At 38.4% G+C, this 21,267-nt stretch overlaps 1 protein-coding gene across 6 annotated transcripts in view; it reads right to left on the bottom strand.

Moving 5' to 3' along the window:
- Positions 1-1,525: 1,525 nt before the first annotated feature.
- Positions 1,526-21,267, bottom strand: part of RFX7 (regulatory factor X7) — a 160,932-nt gene continuing 141,190 nt past the window's right edge. For all 6 annotated transcript variants that reach the window (XM_057542199.1, XM_057542200.1, XM_057542202.1 and 3 more), the window contains 5 exons: positions 15,154-15,270; positions 13,770-13,854; positions 12,912-13,119; positions 9,280-9,575; positions 1,526-7,669 (listed from right to left, as the gene is read on the bottom strand). In XM_057542199.1, coding sequence (XP_057398182.1) covers positions 4,391-7,669; positions 9,280-9,575; positions 12,912-13,119; positions 13,770-13,854; positions 15,154-15,270 — 3,985 coding nt within the window. In that variant the 3' untranslated portion in view covers positions 1,526-4,390. The remainder of the gene's footprint in view (positions 7,670-9,279; positions 9,576-12,911; positions 13,120-13,769; positions 13,855-15,153; positions 15,271-21,267) is intronic.

The following is a 21,267-nucleotide window of genomic DNA, read 5'->3' as shown; positions in this document are numbered from 1 at the left end:
CTAAAATTAAGTACTTCTTAGAAATAAAACCTATCTTGAAAATTGTTGCCTTTTTGTTTTTCCCCTTCTACACTTATAGCTCCAGGACTGGTCATATACATATTTTTTAAAAATTCCAGATCATATGCTATTGATAAATGATCCCATCCACAAATTTGTAATTCTAATTATTTAAAAATTCATTTATAGCAATGTATATCAAAATAAATCTCTACAGACTCAACAGAATCAAAATTTCGGTCTTCTATGACATTAATAGGTACTGAGGCAATTCACACTTCTGATTTTCAACTCAGAGAGGGAAGCCAAGACACAAGTTAACAGTTTACACTAGTTAACAGGCTACTTCTAAATGTAGCCCTTACTAAGGACCTTCTTTTGCCCAGTTCATGGATCCTCAGAGTGTGAACTCTCACCTTTTTTCTTCTAGATAGCATGCCATATATACTTCTGGCACTTATCAAAGAACATGCAATCAGTTCTTCACAAGACTGTGAGCCTCTCTCAAAGGTGGACACAATATCTTAAGTCCCTGGTATCTTCTCTAGGTTATGGAACTCATTTTTGGTGGATGATCACATGCTCCTGGAAATGGGCCTCTCCCCTAGCTATAAAAGATGAATCAAGAATCTAAACTAGTTAGTTTTATGGTGGGCCTTGACCTTCTTTTTTCTAACAAGATTAAGTAGGGGGGTGGAGTGGGAGGGAGTAATGGGAGAGTATGGGAAAGATACTTTTCTCTCTGATAAAAGGCTGAGAGCTGCCCTTACCACCTTGTTTGGGATGTATGAAGATACCATATTTGGAGCTGTGGTAGTCATCTTGTGACCATGAGGCAATAGACACAGAACAGCAACGCTGAAGCTGATGGAACACAGAAAAAAACACTGAGTCACTGAATGAACCTGAGCACCTCTTATCACCAAAATTCTTATTAAGCTAAAAATAAATGTCCTTATGGCTGAAGTCAGTGTTAGGTTTTCTCTTACCTGCAGCCAAAAGCACCTCAGGTACTACATAACACTTTTTCCTCCAGAATTTCTTCCTGGTTCATTATATCCATTGGTTCCTGTTCTGTTTGCCTGTTCTTCACCAAAATGCCTATAATGCTTTTGGACATAGCTGTGTTTTAAAATTTTCTGTTATTTTTCTATTCAAAGTTCCCCAAATACCCATACCTAGGTACTACACAGACTAACATTTTAAAGCAAACGGTATATGTCAGTGAACAAAAGGAAAGACCTTTTTTTTTTTTTTTTTTTGGACAACATAAAGCTCTATGCCATGTATCATTCATTGGTAATAAACTGTAAGTGAGTAGCAGAGTTCTGGTGAACGAAATAAGATCTGTGTAGCCTTCTGGATTAATAGCAGAGCATAGATTAGCAGCACTCTTCCTCCTGATGCTGATTTTTTCCCATTTTCTCAACTTTCATGAGATCAAAGGAAGAAATGCTTCAGGTCTGTTTACAAAATGGCATGCTGTCTACATAAAACGGATCCCATAAATCACCTTAAGATCCAGTCAGTTTCATATAAAATGTTTTTAATTGTTTTTGAAAACATTTAAAAAACAATTTTTGAGCACTTTCAATAAAAAAAGAGAACTGAAATGCTACTGCAATATTCAACTACTGTAGTTTCAGCAGGTACAACAGACAACAAAACACTGGGGAAATCTTGAATTTTTGCACTAAATGAAAACATGAAACAGGGCTTGTTTTTGTCATTTATGGTGTAGTAAAGCACATTATAGTACAAGACTGTTATATGAACCTCTGATGCACTGCACAAAAAAACACTTTCCTCCTTTTCAGTTCAAAAGTCAGTGCTTATTGCAATTATATGCAAAATTATTTACTTCATGAAGTCTTATCATGATAAACAGTATGCAAAATGTTTAAAACATCAAAACAATGAAAATAATCTGAGAAAAGAACATATTCAACAATAACTAAGCAGAATTAGTAAACATAAAAAAGCAAATAACTTGTGAATAACTATGCTTGTCTGGTTAACAATGAACCAGTTTCAGTACAGCCAAGAAAAAAAAAAAAAGTGGTTACAGGAATACCTAGTACTGTACAAGATAAGTCAATAACACTCATGCACATTTTGTGATCATGTATTAACATGGTGAAGCAAACTAAACTTAACTCTTCCTGCTGTAATATTCTCATGTAAGAGAATAAGAAATAGAAATATCTCATTGAGATTAATGCACATTGCTACATAAGACAATTTTATCTGTCACTTTGATGACATTTTGTCTTTTCATAATGAAACACATTTAAAAAGTTTAATCTGTGGACTGTATTGGTTGCATTTATCCTAAGAGATGTGCCTACCACAGGTTCAACAAATTTAGTGCAATATATGAACCCCAGAAAGTTTGCTGGACGAATTCAACCAAATTTAAAGTGTTTGCTGCAATACTGTACAGGGGGTTAAAAATCCTCCAGTCTTTATATTTTTATCAAAAAAGATTTCCATTATTTTTGTATTAGTAGGAAGCTAATAATGTAAACAAGGGATTAGAATGGCCTCAAAATCTCCTTTTCAGAGTATCTCATGTAGAAAGGCTCCCATCATTTGTTAAAAGAAATCACACAGTTTCCTTTGGGTATTGCATACTTTGGTGTGCAGTAGTGCTGTGTCTCAATGTACAGTGAAGAAATAACTAGCATCAAGAAAAAAAAATCTAACAGATCATTAAATCAAGATAACAGCAAACACACACAAATGCCAATAACTAGGACATATCAATATATAAACCTCTGAGCCAAACCTAGCACCATTTATTTATCAAAATGTTAATACCCTACTTTGCAAATTTATTGAACAATGAAATCTTATTAAACCTTTCACCACATTTGTTAAATATTTGTTGATTGTAGTCTTCTGATTGGCTTACTAATTAAGGTAAAGGAAAGCTTAGCTAGGCTCAAGGTAGCATAGCAATGGTTTAATGTTAGCTTTAAAAACTTAACGGCAATTTTTAAGTCTATTTGAAACTGATCTTGAAGCTCACTTAAATGGAGCTGTCGACTAGTGAGAAGATTTGTGTCAGCATGAAATTCATAAATAATTATTCACAAAACAAAATGGGAGCCACAGAGAGAAACATTTTAAAACAAATCCTGAGTGCTTCTTTTGCAATTGTGGTTATCACAATAAATAAAAATTAAGCATGTTATAAAATGCTCCTCTTCTTCAAGTACTATTGATATCCCCTTTGTTTTATCAGAGATATAAAGATTTGTGACTTCAGACCTCAGGTGGTGAAATGTTTTCTGTTGAGTTTTTTATGTTATCGCTCTCCTGCTTATTTGTTTTTCAAAGGGATTCCCACGATCAAATTGCATTTCTATGTTCAGGAGCAGTCAAGGAGTCAGTCACTAAATCGAGGACTTATAATTAAAACCCTTCAAAATAAATCTTAAATAGAATTTTAATATGTGCATGCAGACATACTGTGATGAAACTAAGAAAACGCTTTTAGTTTCCTTCTAAATTCCCCTATCTCAACTACCAAATAATAAAACATAAAATATTCTTCTAACATGCTTGTATTTATTCGATTAAATTACAATGTTTGGAATTACTTGTTTTGTTTGTGTGTGTGTGCACGTGTGGGCATGTCTCTGTGTTAGCTCCATGTTAAAATCAACATTTTAAAAGAAGACTAATGCAAGGTCACAAACATAAATGGCTACTAGTTTTTCCTTTTAAATATTTTAGCGCAGCTTTTGCTTTCCTTACATTAATATTTAATTTTCCATTATTTTCTCCTATTTAAGCCCTTTGTTGCAGGTGCAAATGGTACTGAAGTCCCAGAAAGTCCTACAGAGATTTTTTTTTCATTCTACAGTAGCTCTATGCTTCAAGCCTAAATACTTATAATAACCTGAATATTATCCCTGTTTCAAGGAAGACCTTCTTGTCTACAGTTCACCTTAACTATGATTTCATATCTAAAAGATAATGCCAACAACAAAAAATATCCTATACCTAAAATCAATGGTTTCCTCTAAAATCTGTGCAGATCAACCAATGAATTAAAATAAACTTATACAAAATAAAGATCTAGACTGCTCTCGTAAAAGCTGGTTATTCTTTTGTTTACTAGCAAACAATGTGATTAAATGGGGAACATTATAAAATTGAAAACCTAATATTTGTTTTTCTACAGCCTACTCTCTTCAGAAACTTGTTAAGAGCTGAGGCGCGAGTCTAACCATTTCCTACTGAAGAAGAAACCGCTTCTGCAGCAAACTCTTAAAATGTCACAATTAATAGTAAGTGTTTCTGCTGCGGGAGGCACTTCCATTAAGACAAATACAATACATATGTCTTTCGATACAGTGTGCTACATATTATAAAATACAATTTAACCCAACATTTCAACAGTAGGGTGGTCCTTGCTTTCTATCCATTCAAAACCTGATGAAGTCATAGAGCTCATGGATTCACTGCAAATTTGTTGAAATAATGGGTCATTCTTTAATTCTTCCAGTGTAGCTTCATCATCTTGTCCCTGCTGACGACCTGGATCAAACAGTAGATTTGGATCTAAAGCGTTCAAATCATTGATGCTGCCTGAGAGCTCAGAAGACAACCTGATGTCGCTAGAAAAATCAGACGCAGGATTAGTGAGATCAGACGCTACCTGACCTACCAGCTGCTGGTTGGTTTGCAAGCTGTCTCCACTCAACAGGTCTTTAACAGTGCTACTGAAATCTAATTGTTGCTCTCCAATTTCTGATTGTGCTTGATTATCGCCAGGAGAAAAACTGATCTGATCGGTGCTATTACTTTTGGTGAGGTAAGATGGTGCTTGGAATTCATAAATAGAAGTGCTGGAATCGATCATACTCTGCGGATTGGCACTAGGAAAGACAGTGGAAGTTTCCAAAATCTGAGTGAGATTCATCCGGGCTGTATAATTGGAGGGCAGGTTGTTCATGCCCAAACCTCTCACTGCATCATCATTGTCAGAATCAAGTTTACTCAACAAAACATTGGTTATTTTTTTACTGTTTGTTTGCTTCTGAAGAGCATTTGGGAAGGCTGTTTGCATCATGACTGTCAATGGAACCGACTGACTTCTTTGAGCTATGTTGTTGGCACATGCATCCGTGTGAACGTTTGTGAAAACATGAACTTCAGGGGTTACTGGACTTCCAAAGGGGGTCACATTAGATCGGGGGATATTAGATACTGGGTAGAGGGTGCTTCCACTAAGATTACGTTGGCGATGAACAGCAGGGCTCACGCTTCGGCACCGGAAGTTGCTGCTGGCCGAAGAGTTAGTTCCTTTATTATCAAGAGGGGCAGGGACTGCAAAGCCCTCCTGTTTGTTGGTGTTACTTACAGTGGCACCTTGATGCTGCACAGGAGAGACAGGAGTCAGACGACCAAAATGAGTGTCATGATGTCTGGATTGAGACTGGTAAGACTGTCCAGGCACAGCAAAAGCATGAGGTTTCCTGAAACGGTCTTCCACTAGTTCCTGATAGCTTGGGAGAATGCCATGGCCAGAAACGGATGAATTACCAACCCCACTGTACCCATTATTCATCCATTCAAGCTTGGTTTTGTCGGGGTGTGTGGCCATGGGTCTCTGCATCGGTTTCACAGGACTACTTGAGACAATGCTGGCGTCATGATATGCCATACTGGAGCTTATTGGGGTAAATGCAAATGGATTCCTGCATTCCACGGGGCTGGGAGGGACACTGCTGCTGCAGTTAGAATGGGGAGTACCGATGGGTGTATGTCGGCTACTTCCTAAAGCACTATCCACGGGCGTGGTCTGGGCCAACCTGGAGCAAGGGCTCTCCCGTGACAGGCTCTGAGACCCGGCAACCACTTCAGATGTGGGGGTGGGGGTGGGGGTGGGGGTGGGGGTCGGGGTAGGGGTCGGGGTGGGGGTGGGGATCGGGGTGCCATTGCTACGGATGGGGTGATAGAAGTGGGTGCTGGGGGCGTGAGATGACGCTGGTGCGCCTGGAGTCACGGACTGACTCTGAAGGGTCATTGCCAAACAGTTACTGTAAGCATGAGAATTGTTCATTGACATCTGTTGCTCCATGAGCACCAGCTCCTCTACAATACTGTCCTGTGTCAGCTCCTCATCGAAAGGAAAGTAGCTTTCATTTGCTTGGGAAACAGAAGGCTCGAACTCCTTCAGTTCGGACTGTAGAGGTAACTGATCTGAAGACTGTGCTTGCAGTTGACTCAAAGAAGATTCTTGTATCTGGCTGTGTAGTTGCTGGGAATACGTGTCCTGTGGCATTCCTTCTAATTCCCAGACAGACTTCTCTAAGTCATTGATATCAGAGTGCTCAGGAACTGTCATAACACTGATATCTTGCTGTTGTTCACAGCCGGCAGATATAAACTCAGAATCCTTAGTGACCTGTTGCCATTCATTTGGGTTAAAGCTGCCATGCGATTTTGAATCACTGTCCAAGAGAAAGACACTGCCTTCAAGCTTTACTTTTATATCTGGAGATGATGATGGTGTGGTTTGCTGTTCTGAAGCTAAGTCACTGGTAACAAGAGCAGAGGACTTCAAGGGTTGACTTGCCACTACGTGCGAGTTAACATTTGTTGATACCTTGCTAGGAATCTGAGAACCTGCTGCTGAACTTTCCGTTTTCCCTGAATGCGGAACCTTTTGGTCCTTCTTAACACTGCCTGGTTTCTGACCTTCCGAGATAACTGCAGAAAGCTGTTCCACGATTGGTTTCTTTACAGGAGGCACCTGGGACTCTTGCAATGCAGAAGACAGCCGCTTTCTTGGACTTTTAGTGCATAATTTAGGGTCTTTATTTATTGAGTCACCATTAGATGGTGAGCTGGTGCTGGTGAAAGTTAAGTTCTGAGTGGCAACTGAGAGAGTGATAGTGCTTTGATTATTGCCTGTTGAAGTGCCTGGCAGAATTTCATTACAGCGATTTTTACATTTGGTCCTCTGGTCACAGACCTTAGTTGCTTTTATTTCAATAACACCTTCATTTGAAGGTTTTTGCACTACTCCCTCTGTATTACTTTTCTGCCCCGAGAGGGCACTAGGTGTTGTTTTGGGCACGTCAGCCCCATTAGAGTTCTCTTGGCACTGTACAGGATGCTCATCTGATGACATCTCAGGTTCCATTTTGACTTCCACAGCAGATGGTCCCCCGGTGCTGCTGGCCCTGGATCCAGGAGACTGAAGTGAAACAACAGAACCATTCTTGATCTGTGGTATGGTCCTTGATTCTTCCGTTGTTCCTGCAGCACTGTTTACTGAGGCAGAATGTTTCAGAGGGGCACTACTGTTGCTGGGTGTGAGGGATATTGCTGTCATTTTCACCACATTTAGAGAACTCACGTGTGACGTGGGTACAACAGCGGTTTTGATGGGACTACTAGTAAAGAGGACAGTAGTTGGAGAGCGGATGGTGAGGGCACTGGTGTTGGCTGGTTTGGGTAAGATCTGAGGGTAGCGGTGCCGAGCAGAGCGATCACCCCCAGGACTGGCTGGGACGTGCTGAGGAGTCTTCGGTGCCTGCTTCACAGACTGCATGTGCTGAGTGACCACCTGTACATTGAGGGGAAGAACTTTGCCGTCAGAAGAACTCATTGGACTTGGTGAAGTTACCAGTTGCCTGGTCCGCTGGACCTGTTAAAAAGGCGGAAAACAAAAATATCAGATGTAACAAGTCTAGAATATAAATAGCAATTCATATATTCATTAGTATTAAGGCATTTAATACATGTAATGCTAAAAAGAAAAAGAAAAGGACAGTTCGTATGTTAGACAAGAGTTTTTAGACCAGATTCGATATAACCCGAGAAGTAAATACTATAATAAATGCAACACAGTGTAATATAGTTACCAAATACAATGATATGTAAGAAGAGTATGAAGACTTCAATGAAAAACTTCACATTTGTGATGAATACTTGCTAAAACAATGAATTTTAAGGAGGTTATAGGGAGCAGAAATAAAATCTTGAAGAAACATGCAACTATAAAGGTATCTAACTGGAGTCTGTGGCAAGATGACTCACTCACAGGGGAGACTGTCTTATAAATGGATCTACTGTGGGCATTACTAATAAACCACTGTGGATAGGGTCTCAGATAAAACTACTGCCTCCCCCAGTTTGCTCTACAATGAATAGTGCAAGAGTATGGTTCCCAAGTATTCCATGTTTCAATAACATGATGATGACGATGATAAGGATAATGATAAGAACAGGAAAAACCACAAGATACTATATTTCCCTAAATAACATCATAAATAACAACATAAAATACCATCTTGCTTTAGCATGATGCACTCTCATTTTATTTTTATTTATTTTTAAACATTAAAAAAATTATTTATTTATTAATTTATTTATTTTTGGCTGCTTTGGCTCTTTGTTGCTGCCTGTGGGCTTTTCTCTAGTTGCGGCGAGCGGGGGCTACTCTTCGTTGTGGTGCACGGGCTTCTCATTGCGGTGGCTTCTCTTGTGCAGCATGGGCTCTAGGAGCACGGGCTTCAGTACTTGTGGCATGCGGGCTCAACAGTTGTGGCTCACGGGCTCTAGAGCGCAGGCTCAGTAGTTGTGGTGCACGGGCTTAGTTGCTCCGTGGCATGTGGGATCTTCCCGGACCAGGGCTCGAACCCGTGTCCCCTGCACTGGCAGGCGGATTCTTAACCGTGGCGCCACTAGGGAAGCCCATGCACTCTCATTTTAAAAGTCTCTTCATCATAAACTCAGCTGTGTGAGACAGGCAAGGAGTAGACCATAACCTCTATTTGTTGATAAGGAAAGAGGCTCAGAGTAGCTTAGAGACTTGCCTGAGGTCCCATGTCCAGCAAGCCATTGAGACAAGTCTATGTTAATGTATTACCAACACATATTACAATTTTGCTCCATCTGAATGTTAAAAAGGAAAAAAATATAAACCAAAAAAAGTTTGCAATTGTGTCACCTTCGCTTAGATAGAGATGAAACAACTCTGAAAATGACTCATCTCTTACATAAAGCTCTGACTGGTTATGTGCAAACTTAAATGTCTTGTAATTTCACTTCTGTTCCTTTTATAGCTCACGTTGTAATCAACAACGTATATCCTGAATAAAAGACAACCGACTGAAGTGAAATCTGTGTGTGGTCACAAAATCAGTTTATAACTGAATCTATACCTATACTTGCCTCCTTCTTCTGTGCCACTTTTAACTAAACAACTGACTTCCCACAATCCCAGTAAGGCCAAATGCTATTTAATGATATTACCGGAATGGGACTAGGGACAGCTGCCACAACGATACCGATAGGCTGAGGAGAGAGGATTGCAGGATTTCCATTAGAAAGACTAGTCACTCCATTGGTTGTAGCGCCTTCTGATTTTTTTGCTGAGGATTCTCCTGGCAAAGGGGATTGTAGTTTCTGTTCTTGTTGCTTCTTCTGGATTTTCCGTTGCAATTGCTGTTTAGCGTCAATAGGAGATGGCAGAGTCTTCACTTGGGGCTGAAAGGAATTACTTTCAGCTGTAGGTATAAAAGCAGAAGGCTGGGTAATGCCTTTAATTCCTGAAAATAAACAGAAAGTAAAGCTAAAATACTCTTCTTTATAGAAAGCAGTTACAACTCAATTTCTAAGACTATGTAGCCATTTACTGGACAAAGCAACCAAACCCAGCAAATTTTAACTCACAATTTCTTTATAAAGCATAAATATTACACTTCCAGTTTATAAACATTTGTCAATATGGTTTTAATTGACACCTTAGAATATGGTTCAACTTGGGTGACAGCTGTAGTTATATCTGCAATAATAGATGAAGATTTTGAAAAGAGTAGTATCTATATCACTAATGTACAAAAGCTAAGATAAATGCCAAGAGAGAATGTTTTACATTTATCAGTAGATGTCAGAAAAATCTCCCTTCCCCCTTCTCTAATTAAGAAATTCACGCATTTTCATGATTTTAATATTCAGTCCACAAGGGGCACTCAATAAATATTTGCTGAAACCATCCATATCTTAGAAAAAAATTGTATGGGGAAAACAAGTCTTTAATTCTACAAGAACTTCATGAAAATAGGTACTACAATTTTAAGTGCTTTAATTAATTAATTAATTAATTATTTAATTATTCCAGTATGACCTAGGAGAAATTAAGCAGAGTTTCTTAATAAGACTGAGGTTAAGATATTCTAAAAAAAGGGTCACTGAGAAAGCTTCTTAAAGTAGTAGTAAGATCAACACTGAGAAAAAGGAACGATAAAATAAGCAAGGGATAAATTTTAAGAAAACTTGATTACGTAATACAACTAATTTTTCAAAAGCTCATTTCACATTTAGGGAGTGGCATTAAGATCATCAGAAAGTGAGCAGGGGTCAGTAGAAGCAGTGGAGAGAGGCAAAGGGAGGGCACCCCTGCACTGCTGGCACACCCTGACCTTCCCTTCCCCAGCCGTTTCTGCTTTTCATCTGGTTAACAGCAACAGCTTCGGGAGTGGAAGACGGGGAAGGAGAGAAAGCGACTGTAAACTCTAACCCACACACTCACTGCTCAACAATCCCGCGTGTTCTGACCCCCCTTTTATCACCTAAGTACTATTCTTTCCCCTCAAATCCAACTCGAATTGCACTGCTCCCATCCGGTCCGCAGCCTCGGCTCTGGCTGCTCAGCACCTGCACCCGAGAGCCTGTGCCAACCGCTCAAGCTCGCTGTCTCATGCCTCCTGCCAGGGTTTCTGGACAGGCATGAGTTCCAAGCAGCTGCTTACAAAGGACATCTGTAATACAACCTGTTCTTAATATGGAGACGATACTTACAAAAAACCAAATGCACCTTCAAAGGATAAAGATTCATCCCTACCAAAGGATATTTTTTAAAGTGGCAATGGGGCTTCCCTGGTGGTGCAGTGGTTAAGAATCTCCCTGCCAATGCAGGGGACACGGGTTCGAGCCCTGGTCCGGGAAGCTCTCACATGCTGCGGAGCAGCTAAGCCGTGTGCCACAACTACTGAGCCTGAGCTCTAGAGCCCGCAAGCGGCAACTGGTGAGCCCACGTGCCACAACTACTGAAGCCCGTGCACCTACAGCCCACGGTCCACAACAAGAGAAGCCACCGCAATGAGAAGCCTGCGCACCACAACGAAGAGTAGCCCCCGCTTGCTGCAACTAGAGAAAGCCCACATGCAGCAGCGAAGACCCACTGCAGCCAAAAATAAATTAAAAAAAAAAACAACAACAAAGTGGCAATGGCTGAGAACGAAATTTCAGAAGATTGTTAAAAAAAAGTCAGCCTCCCAAGCTACTTTCGAAAAGTGAAAACGTCTACTTATATATGTGATTTTTAGTATTTTGGTTTAAAAAATATACCTTTCTTCACACTTATGCCTTAAAAATCCATTCATTCAACATTTCTTTCAGTGAGACTATGTGAATAACGTGGGAAATAAGAAGACAGAGATGTCTCTGTTTCTTTACCCCATGATACCTCCTAAGTAGGCAACATGTGAAAGTACTCTCCTGGGTGTCAGTAGGGGTAGGAGAAAGAGAACACAGCAAGTTGAAGGGCCCATATCTTTTAGAACCTCATTTTGCCAGAAGCTAGGAAGACAGTCTGGTGTAAAGGAGTAACCTGGGTTTTGGAGACAGACAAATCAGGATTCAAATTCTGGCTAATTCCACTGCTTATCTGACTATGGACAAATTACTTAACCTCCCCGAATCTGTTTCCTGATCTGTAAAATGGGAATAAATATCCCCTATCTTACAGGACCGCTGGGGGAATAAATGCGGTAACAGATGTGAGCTATCTAGCTAGATGAGGCAGCCTAAGCACTCTCCGGCCCCTGTGTAACTATAAGTGTACAGACTTGAGCCATCCATTTTATATCGAGACAGGAAAAATTATGATGAGGCTCTTGTAAAAGGCTATTTTCCTGACATTTATGGTCCTCAATTGACAATAAAATGAGAGAACAGAACAATCTCTCTCACACACATACTGCAAATGCTTAAAGCTTCTGATAAATTTAAACAGAGAAAAAGGATTCCTTATTAAAATAATGAAGTTAAGATAGAAAAGTAAAGTTATTTAAGAGTATAATTATAATTATAGTTCTGGCTGTGACAAATCTACTGTTTCATATTAATACATTTTTTATAGAAGTTATAATTTCCTAGAGTAATAAAAATGTATTCACTCTTTTTTAGGTTTATAAAGTATGACTGAAATAAGACATTTTAAAAATTTCATTAAAATAGGTACTTTACACAGCTATTAATTTAGGAGGGAGTTATTATTCCAACGATACTGTCAGTCCTAATACTGTTAATTCTTAAGTTCCTATCTGAATAAAAATACTTATCTGAATGCATATTAAAAAAAATAACTCTTGCTATTTCATAGGAATGCTTCACATGGTTTATTTTTTGTGAGACTAAGGTACCTTTCACATTGTCCAAAGATCATTTCATTTATAAGTATTAGTTTTGGGGATAGGAGTCTTAGCAAGTAATTAAAAAACTTAATCTTACTTTTTACTTGTAATATTTAATTTATTAATTTAGAAATACTTATATATACTTAAAAGTACACATACACATATTCTTTAAACTTTGAAACAGCAATGGAAAAATTAATGAAATACCAACTAGGAAATCATAAAAGTTTCATACTTAAGCAGAGCAACATACAAAGCTATAACTTAAAAGTTTATCATGAAAGAACTATTATTATTTTTGTTAGCTCAACAAGCCCATCTGAATTTAGTATTAAGGGAAATAAGAGTGAACACATACAAATACTAAAAAGACAAAGGAGGTCTTTTGGCTAAGCTCTTCTTTTTACTACCAACTCTAAATATAGTTAACACCCTGTCAGTTTCAGCTTCTTAATAATTTTGTACCTGGTGGTGCTGCGGCCATTACAGTTAGAGCTGCCATCGACTTGGTGCCTATATAGTGACTTTTCACAAGGAAGCGGGCTAATTCCAAGACCGTGTCAAATGGCTGGCTTAACACTTTCTGGGCCCACTCACACACAAGACGGCAAGCAGAAGTGATAACTTCCTCATCAATATTTTGAAGCTGCCCAGAAGGTTCAGCTCCTTCCAACTAAACAAAGGAAAAAGGAAAAGACTTTTAGAAGAAAGTTCAGAGAAATTAAATTGAAGCACACTTAAGATACATGTTCTTAATCAGAAGATACAATATAAAACTATTGAGTCAGAGTAGTACTAAGTGACCGGTACTGGCAGGCATAAAAGTAGAGACCTGCAGATACGAGGCCTATATGCCTATACACACTGGTGCATAGCCACCAGCAGCGTTGTGAATGTAACATTTAAACATATATTGTTAAACATATATGAAGACTAACAGATCTTTTGAATTTTTTAAAAAGCCTTTTCTAACATCAAGAAAACAAACTATGCCATAAGCCGTATTTTCTCTTCTGAAAACATTCGTTCTACATGTTATTCTATAACTTAAATTTTCCTCTTGACAATATAGACCATGGATATATCTACAAATCAGGAACTTTAGATCCATCTTTTTTCTCCTTAATTTCACGAACCATGGTGATATAAGTCATATATGCTAACAGTTACCAGCCACTGTTGAACTTTTTGGCTCATTTATTTAGTAAAAGACAGTTCCTGGTCCCTGGTTTTATCCAAGTGATACCATGCAGAATCGTTTCAATGTTGATAGATAGTAAGGTACAATTCTACTTATCAAAAAGAAAAGGCAGAAATTCTTACCCCATCCCCAGTTTTGTGAAAATCAAGATTGGGCAGTGTTGGCATATGAACAAAAGCTTTTTTTCTTAGTCCACTGTAGCAATACGTAATAAATGGTTAAGGTCTAAAGTACTCGAAATTAAATGAACTGTTTATATAGTTAGCACTTGAAAAGTAACTATATATGAAATGAGAATAAAATCAGCCTGAGATACCATCTACTTTCTGGGTTCTTCAGTAAAAGAAAACTTAATATTAGAAACTCAGGGCACCTTTACTCTTTTGAAACTGAAACAGTCCTTGTAGAATGTTACTGGCTTAAATGGAACAAAATGATTTTCATCTGTTATAAATTTTATGAATAAATGTTCCTAATAAGCTGTGCCAGCCACCAGTAACAAACAGGTCAGAAGGAAAGGAATATCCAGATGGAAACCTGGCAGAGAGAAGGGAAACTTTAGCCCAGGGCACTGGGACAAAAACAACTCTTAAGAGTGTCACAAGGGCTTTAACCTTTTCACTTCTCTTTTTCCACTGAAACGTACAGGATTATCACCTGTAACATGCCAAAGACACACGAAGACATTTTTGTTTGTACTCAGGAAACAAGACTCAGTCGTGCAACAACTGGTTAAAGAACACCTGGAGCCGTTTTAGAAAAGCAGCCTCTCCCCTTCCCCTTTTCATGTCCCCTACAGCAGAATTTTTATGCTTTGAAAAAGGCTAAAAGCTAAGCAGAGAGAAATGATGTATTTCTAATATGATACAGAGACCCTCCATGTTACAATCTTCTTCCAAGGGTAGGAAGAACTTTAGTAAACTCTTAATTTTAATTTCCTTACTTCTGTTTGCTCCTAAGTATTTCTCTATCATGAGAGGGGCCTTTTCTATGCCCTGGCTTTAATTTTAATACAGCCTTTAAAGGGTTGGATGAAAATACAAAGAAAACACTAATTCTCCAGCACAAGTTCCACAGAAAAATTTTTTGAATGTTGTATATATTGCCAAGGCGATCCCTATGCTTCTAAATTAGAGGAAGGAAAGATGATAAACTAACATCTTTCTCCACTTTCACTGATATAATTTACAACTGCTGTACTGTGGCGTGCCTTAGTAATCCTTATTGTTAAGGAAAAGAAGATCAGACCATTAAGAACACATTATAGTGGCAGAGTAAGGTGAAATCTATCACAATCCTAATAACCACTATTTGTTATTTCTCTTGCAGTGTGATAAACAGCTGGGAAAATACAATTTACAATTATTCTAAGTACTTCTGAGTCGTTTATATTTGTTGATTTAAGTTTATTTCTAAGTATAGCTGCTAGTTGAACTACAGCAGCAGATGTTCTGTAATAAGTGAGAACTTAAAGAGATTACTAAAAACCATTCTGGTAAAGGATATTTAGATTTGCCTCTCGTGCCCAGACGACGTGCCTTCATGTTTGGAAAGACATTTTTCATGATCTTTCCAAAGTCAGCAGCACTTAATGGATGGTAACCAAGATTGTCACAATAGCTCCTGCAAAAGAAGGAGGGATCAATTCAGAGAGAGCAACAGAACTCAGCATCACATTAGCACAGCGTTATTTCAGTCCAACTTGACCCCTATGACAAAGTGAAAAAACACATCTTCAAGTCATTCACCACAATTTTCATTGATACATGTTCATCCTTCTTTAAAGACTAACTCAGGCTTACTTAGCTTGTTTCATCCTCAGGGTACACAGTACTACTGCTTTTACTAGCAAAAACTTGCAGTAAGACATTGGCAGTGCAAAGTTTTCCAGCTACAATCCAACCGTGCATTCTGAAATGAGAATATCCAGGCTCAACCACTAGGGCTATACATTTCCACATATATATCAAGCTCACATACTGGAATAATTTCCAATGTAAACATTATGTGTGTCAGACATTAGAGACAAAACTACTACATGGTTTGGAATAGAAACACGATGTATCAGAACTAAAAGGGACCTTAGGGATCATCTATACCAACACTCTCATTTTACCAATAAGGGAAAAAAATGAAGGCACAGTGTTCTCACCACCACCCCCGCCCCCCATTATTGCCAGGAGAAAGTACCTTGTAAGGCAGTAACTTCAAGGGGGACCAGGGAAACAAGCCAAGTCTTACCTACTACTAGATCAGGTGTTCTGTTTCTCTCTACAGCTGCCAGTCATGGGTAAAAGGCCAATTCCTTCTCTACTGGTTCAGCAGAAGGAAAATGCCACGTCCTATTCTGGCTACGACGGCCTCCCTCATAACTGTTGGCCTTTGGGAGAACCGCTACCAAAGAGCGAGTCAGAGGAATTCCAAAATAACTCAATCAAATCTCCCCAGCTCATCCCCCATTTCAGCATCAACTAGAGCAGCTTCTCGATGAAGAAGTCATGCAGTAGCGAGCCAAGGAGAGAGGTTTAGGATGAAGAAGGAAAACCACTGGAATGGGCAGCCTATAATGGTAACTGGGACTTGAGTTCTTGTAGATGAATGAATATCCTGGCAATATTCTTGAAGTGACCTGAATTCCAGAGGTCAAATTGGTAGAGATTCAGGAGAAGGTTGGGAACGCTGGGAGCCTTAATAGAGAGAACAGGGTAGGTCTGAAGACTGGTGTTTTTCTTGATTGTGCCCTCCCTATCCCAGCACCAAATACTACACACTTCTGTTGGGGGTGGGGCTGAGGGGAAGGAGAAGAGTTGCCTAGCAAATGCATTCTCAACAATGCTGCCGAGTAGGGAGAAGGGAAAGGAGCTAACATGTATCGAGAACTCCCTCTATAAGGAATATTAGATACATCATATGTAAGCTGAGACTAACTCCAAGTGGCTCAGGGGCCAAGGTTTAAAGCACAAAGTGAAGGAGTGACTATTTTGGGGGGGCTGACAATTTAAATGAATTGCATCAAATCATAACTATTTCAGTAGCAACTTAAATTGGTCATCTTTATGGTTTAAACCAGCACAGAAAGAAAATGTGAATGATCTCTTTCACACCTTAGGGACTTGATACTTGTCTCCTCTACCTGGAATATTTTCTTAAGCTTCAAGCCCCTGCTTGTTATGACTTTGAAAGGGTCTCTACTGACTACCCCATCTAAAGCAGTGCTCTCCTGCCATACCCTCACCATATTCCTTGTCTGTGTACTTTGTTTCTTTTCTTCTCCTGACTTAAAATTATGTAACAGACAATTTATTTGTTATGTATCCTCTATTAGACTATAAGTTCAACCAGGTCAGTGACCATATCTATCTGGTTCACCACTGTATTCTTAGCACTAGGAACAAGACTGAAGAGTCATATTAAGCCCACGTGTCACATTAAACCTTAATATGACATACAACTTAAAATGACTTTAAGTATGACTTAATAAGTATGTCATATTTAAAATGACAAGAAACCTTACAGAAACACATAAAACAAACAAAACAAAAAAGAAAACAGGGCCCACTGGCTCCTATGACAGCACTGGCAGATGGGCCTAAAAAAACTGAAACCAAATAAAGAGAATCAAAGCAATGAGTCTAATAAGAGATATAATATCCATTCTATTCTCCTTTTGTGATTTAGGTTTTGATATTTTTTTCATTATATTAGTATACCAAAGTTCTTTATTTTGGCAGAAGGGGTAGGTGGAAGGTTGGCAAAATTAAGTTATCAGGATGACCAATGCAAAATTTGCTTGTCAAGTTGAACTAATCCTGAGTGTGATTTCAGAATGTGACCATCTAGTTTCATCTGGTTTTTGATTCTTATTTATTCCACTAAAAGCAGGGAATTCACTATTTGGAAGAATAACAATGAACTTACCTTTAAAATACTCTTTAGTGGATAAATATATAAAGTATCAGTTGGCCAAAAGGTTCATTTGGTTTTTTCTGTAAGATGGCTCTAGTAGCACTTATTGTCTTTAACTTCATTCGAAACAGTTTCGTTAGATTGTATGAGACAGCTGTTATATCAGCGTGCATTTAAAAAAAGACTTATCAAAACTGGTGAATTTTTGTGTAGCCATTTTAATATTGAAGATGGAAGAAAAAAAGCAACATTTCAAGAAAGGTAAAAACGCAACCGAAACGCAAAAAAAGATTTGTGCAGCATATGGAGAAGGTGCTGTGACTGATTGAACGTGTCAAAAGCGGTTTGTGAAGTTCTGTGCTGGAGACTTCTCGTTGGATGATGTTCCACGGTTGGGTAGACCGGTTGAAGTTGATAGCGATCAAATTGAGATATTAATTGAGAACAGTCAACATTATACCACACAGAAGATAGCCAACATACTCAAAATATCCAAATCAAGCGTTGAAAATCATTTGCACCAGCTTGGTTATGTTCATCACTTTGATGTTTGGGTTCCATGTAAGTTAAGTGAGAAAAACCTTCTTGACCATATTTCCACGTGCAATTCTCTACTAAAACATAACGAAAACGTTCTGTTTTTAAAACAAACTGTGACGGGCGATGAAAAGTGGATACTGTACAATAATGTGAAACAGAAGAGATCACGGGGCAAGAGAAATGAACCACCACCAACCATACCAAAGGCCGGTCTTCATCCAGAGAAGGTGATGTTGTGTATGTGGTGGGATTGGAAGGGAGTCTTCTATTATGAGCTCCTTCCTGAAAACCAAAGATTAAGTCAAACAAGCTCCCAATTAGACCAACTGAAAGCAGCACTCCACTAAAAGTGTCCAGAACTAGTCAACAGAAAACATAGAATCTTCCATCAGGATAATGCAAGACCACATGTTGCTTTGATGAGCAGGTAAAAACTATTACAGCTTGGCTGGGAAGTTCTGATTCGTCCACCATATTCACCAGACATTGCACCTTTGGATTTCCATTTATTTCGGTCTTTACAAAATCCTCTTAACGGAAAAAATTTCAATTCCCTGGAAGACTGTAAAAGGCACCTGGAACAGTTCTCTGCTCAAAAAGATAGAAAGTTTTGGGAAGATGGAATTATGAAGTTGCCTGAAAAATGGCAGAAGGTAGTGGAAAAAAATGGTGAATACGTTGTTCCATAAAGTTCTTGGTGAAAATGAAAAATGTCTTTTATTTTTACTTAAAACCGAAGGCACTTTTTGGCCAACCCAATACTTTGGAGACATATAATAAAAAACTCAAATTATACCTCCTGAATCAAATAGTAGGCAATGTTAAGAATAAAACTGCTTATGGTTCAAAACTCTATACTTTGACACCTTACATGTCAAAGAGAAAATAAAGAGCGCCTCAATTTGAAAGTAACAATAACAATACCCAGACAGGTCATCAATTTCTTTAATTTTGTGAAATTAATGAACTGGAAATGAGTTCAGAAGGTTGTATAGTTCAACTTCCTGTCAGGTGTGGAAATGGCTATCCTACTGAATGATGGGTTACCTCTGAACACTTCTCCTGATAGGAAGGGCTCTATATTGTGACGTGGCCTATCCAATTTTCAGTGGTTCTAATTTTCAAAGAAAAATAACTTCATTATTACAGCCTCTTTCCCATTGAGAAGTTCTAGACATTCAGTGACTCTGTTTAGTATAATTAAATATTTATAGGCTATCTATTCATAATTTTGAAACCAGGGCTATATAACATGCCATAGGTCATTCCAGGCCATGTGGAGATCTTGGATAGTTTACATCTTGTTTTCCTGCTTCATAACTAAACTGCAGGTTGATCAAGCAAGATACAGTGTCAATTAACACCTAACTCAGCGTCGCATTATATTTATGCAAGACTCACAAAAGGGGAAGGTACAGAGAATGTTCTGTTCACAGGATAACTAGCACTCTAATGCCATTCTTAAAATGAGATTTTTCTTTTGGTCTTACTCTTTTTTTTTTTTTAATTTTATAGCTACTTTATTTATTTATTTATTTATTTTTGGCTGTGTTGGGTCTTCGGTTCGTGCGAGGGCTTTCTCTAGTTGCGGCAAGTGGGGGCCGCTCTTCATCGCGGTGCGGGGACCGCTCTTCATCGCGGTGCGCGGGCCTTTCACTATCGCGGCCCCTCCCGTTGCGGGGCACAGGCTCCAGACGCGCAGGCTCAGTAGTTGTGGCTCACGGGCCCAGGTGCTCCGTGGCATGTGGGATCTTCCCAGACCAGGGCTCGAACCCGTGTCCCCTGCATTAGCAGGCAGATTCTCAACCACTGCGCCACCAGGGAAGCCCCTTACTCTTTTTTTAAAAGTATGTTTTACAGACTTTGAAATTAAGCTTAATATTTAATATGGCCATCAACATGTCACTCAAAATCCTCAGAAGCAAGTCAGTCTTCAATGTTTATTCATACCATTTACAAATAAATGATTAAGTTAAAGGTAAACATTGTTTAAAGGTACAAAAATATAAATAAAAATCATAACAGACTTGTGGCAAAATATAGTCATAGGATACATAACAATACCTGGACATTTTTGGACTGCTTTGTATGTGTTACATCATTTAATCCCCCCAACCACCTTGAGGCAGGTTTTTTTTTTTCCCTGCGAAGCTATTTTTATAGTTCTTTTGAGACATTAAATTTCAAAACCCATTATAAATAAGCCCCTATTTTCTTACAGATGTTAAAAAAATGGCCTCAACATTATTTATATGAAAATATTCACACATATTTTAGTATACATAAAGTATATGTGTTACCTATACTGCCTAAATGCCAGTTAGTGAGGATGGTGACAGTAGCTCCTAGAATGCAATTAAGCTGTCTTATTGCAATGACACATTACCTATAAAAAGATTGATGCAAAAGATAATCCTTACATCATTATGTAAAAAATAAAGAAAACAGCATGTGTATAAAATGTCATAAAGTCCAACTGCTTTTATTTATAAGAACATGCTTTCAATTTGTGTACCAAAAATTCTAACTTGGCTATGGACTCCTACAATTCAAGGCATATACTTCTGACTTAATGTATGATTTCAAGATTTTTTATTTTTAACCTCTTTACCCAGTTCACTCATCTCTCCCACCCTCCACCATCATCCTTTGACAACCAACAATATATTATCTATATCTGTTAGCTTTTTTTTTTAAAGGAATTTTTAGTTTCAACATGTAAGAGAGATCACATTGTATTTGTCTTTCTCTGTCTGACTTATTTCACTTAACACAATGCCCATGAGGTCCATCCATGTTGCTGTAAATGGAAAGATTTCATTCTTTTTTTACAGCTGAATAATATTCCACTGTATATACACACAATTTCTTTATCCATTCATTCATCAATGGACACTTAGGTTGTTTCCACGTCTTGGCTACTGTAAACAGTGCTGCTGTGAACATGAAGGTGCTTATCTTTTTGAGTTAGTGTTTCATTTGTCAGATATATACCTAGAAGTGGAACTGCTGGATCATATGGTAGTTCTATTTTTAATTTTTGAGGAACCTCCATACTGTTTTTCATAGTGGCTGCACCAATTTACATTCCTACCAACAGTGCACGAGGGTTCAATTTTCTCCACATCCTCACCAACACGTTATTTGTTATCTTTTTGATAACAGCCATTCTGA

Source organism: Balaenoptera acutorostrata, chromosome 3 (assembly GCF_949987535.1).
Source record: "Balaenoptera acutorostrata chromosome 3, mBalAcu1.1, whole genome shotgun sequence".
Taxonomy (NCBI): domain Eukaryota; kingdom Metazoa; phylum Chordata; class Mammalia; order Artiodactyla; family Balaenopteridae; genus Balaenoptera; species Balaenoptera acutorostrata.
Note: the sequence above shows the minus strand (reverse complement) of the source record. Positions and strands in the feature narration are given on the sequence as shown.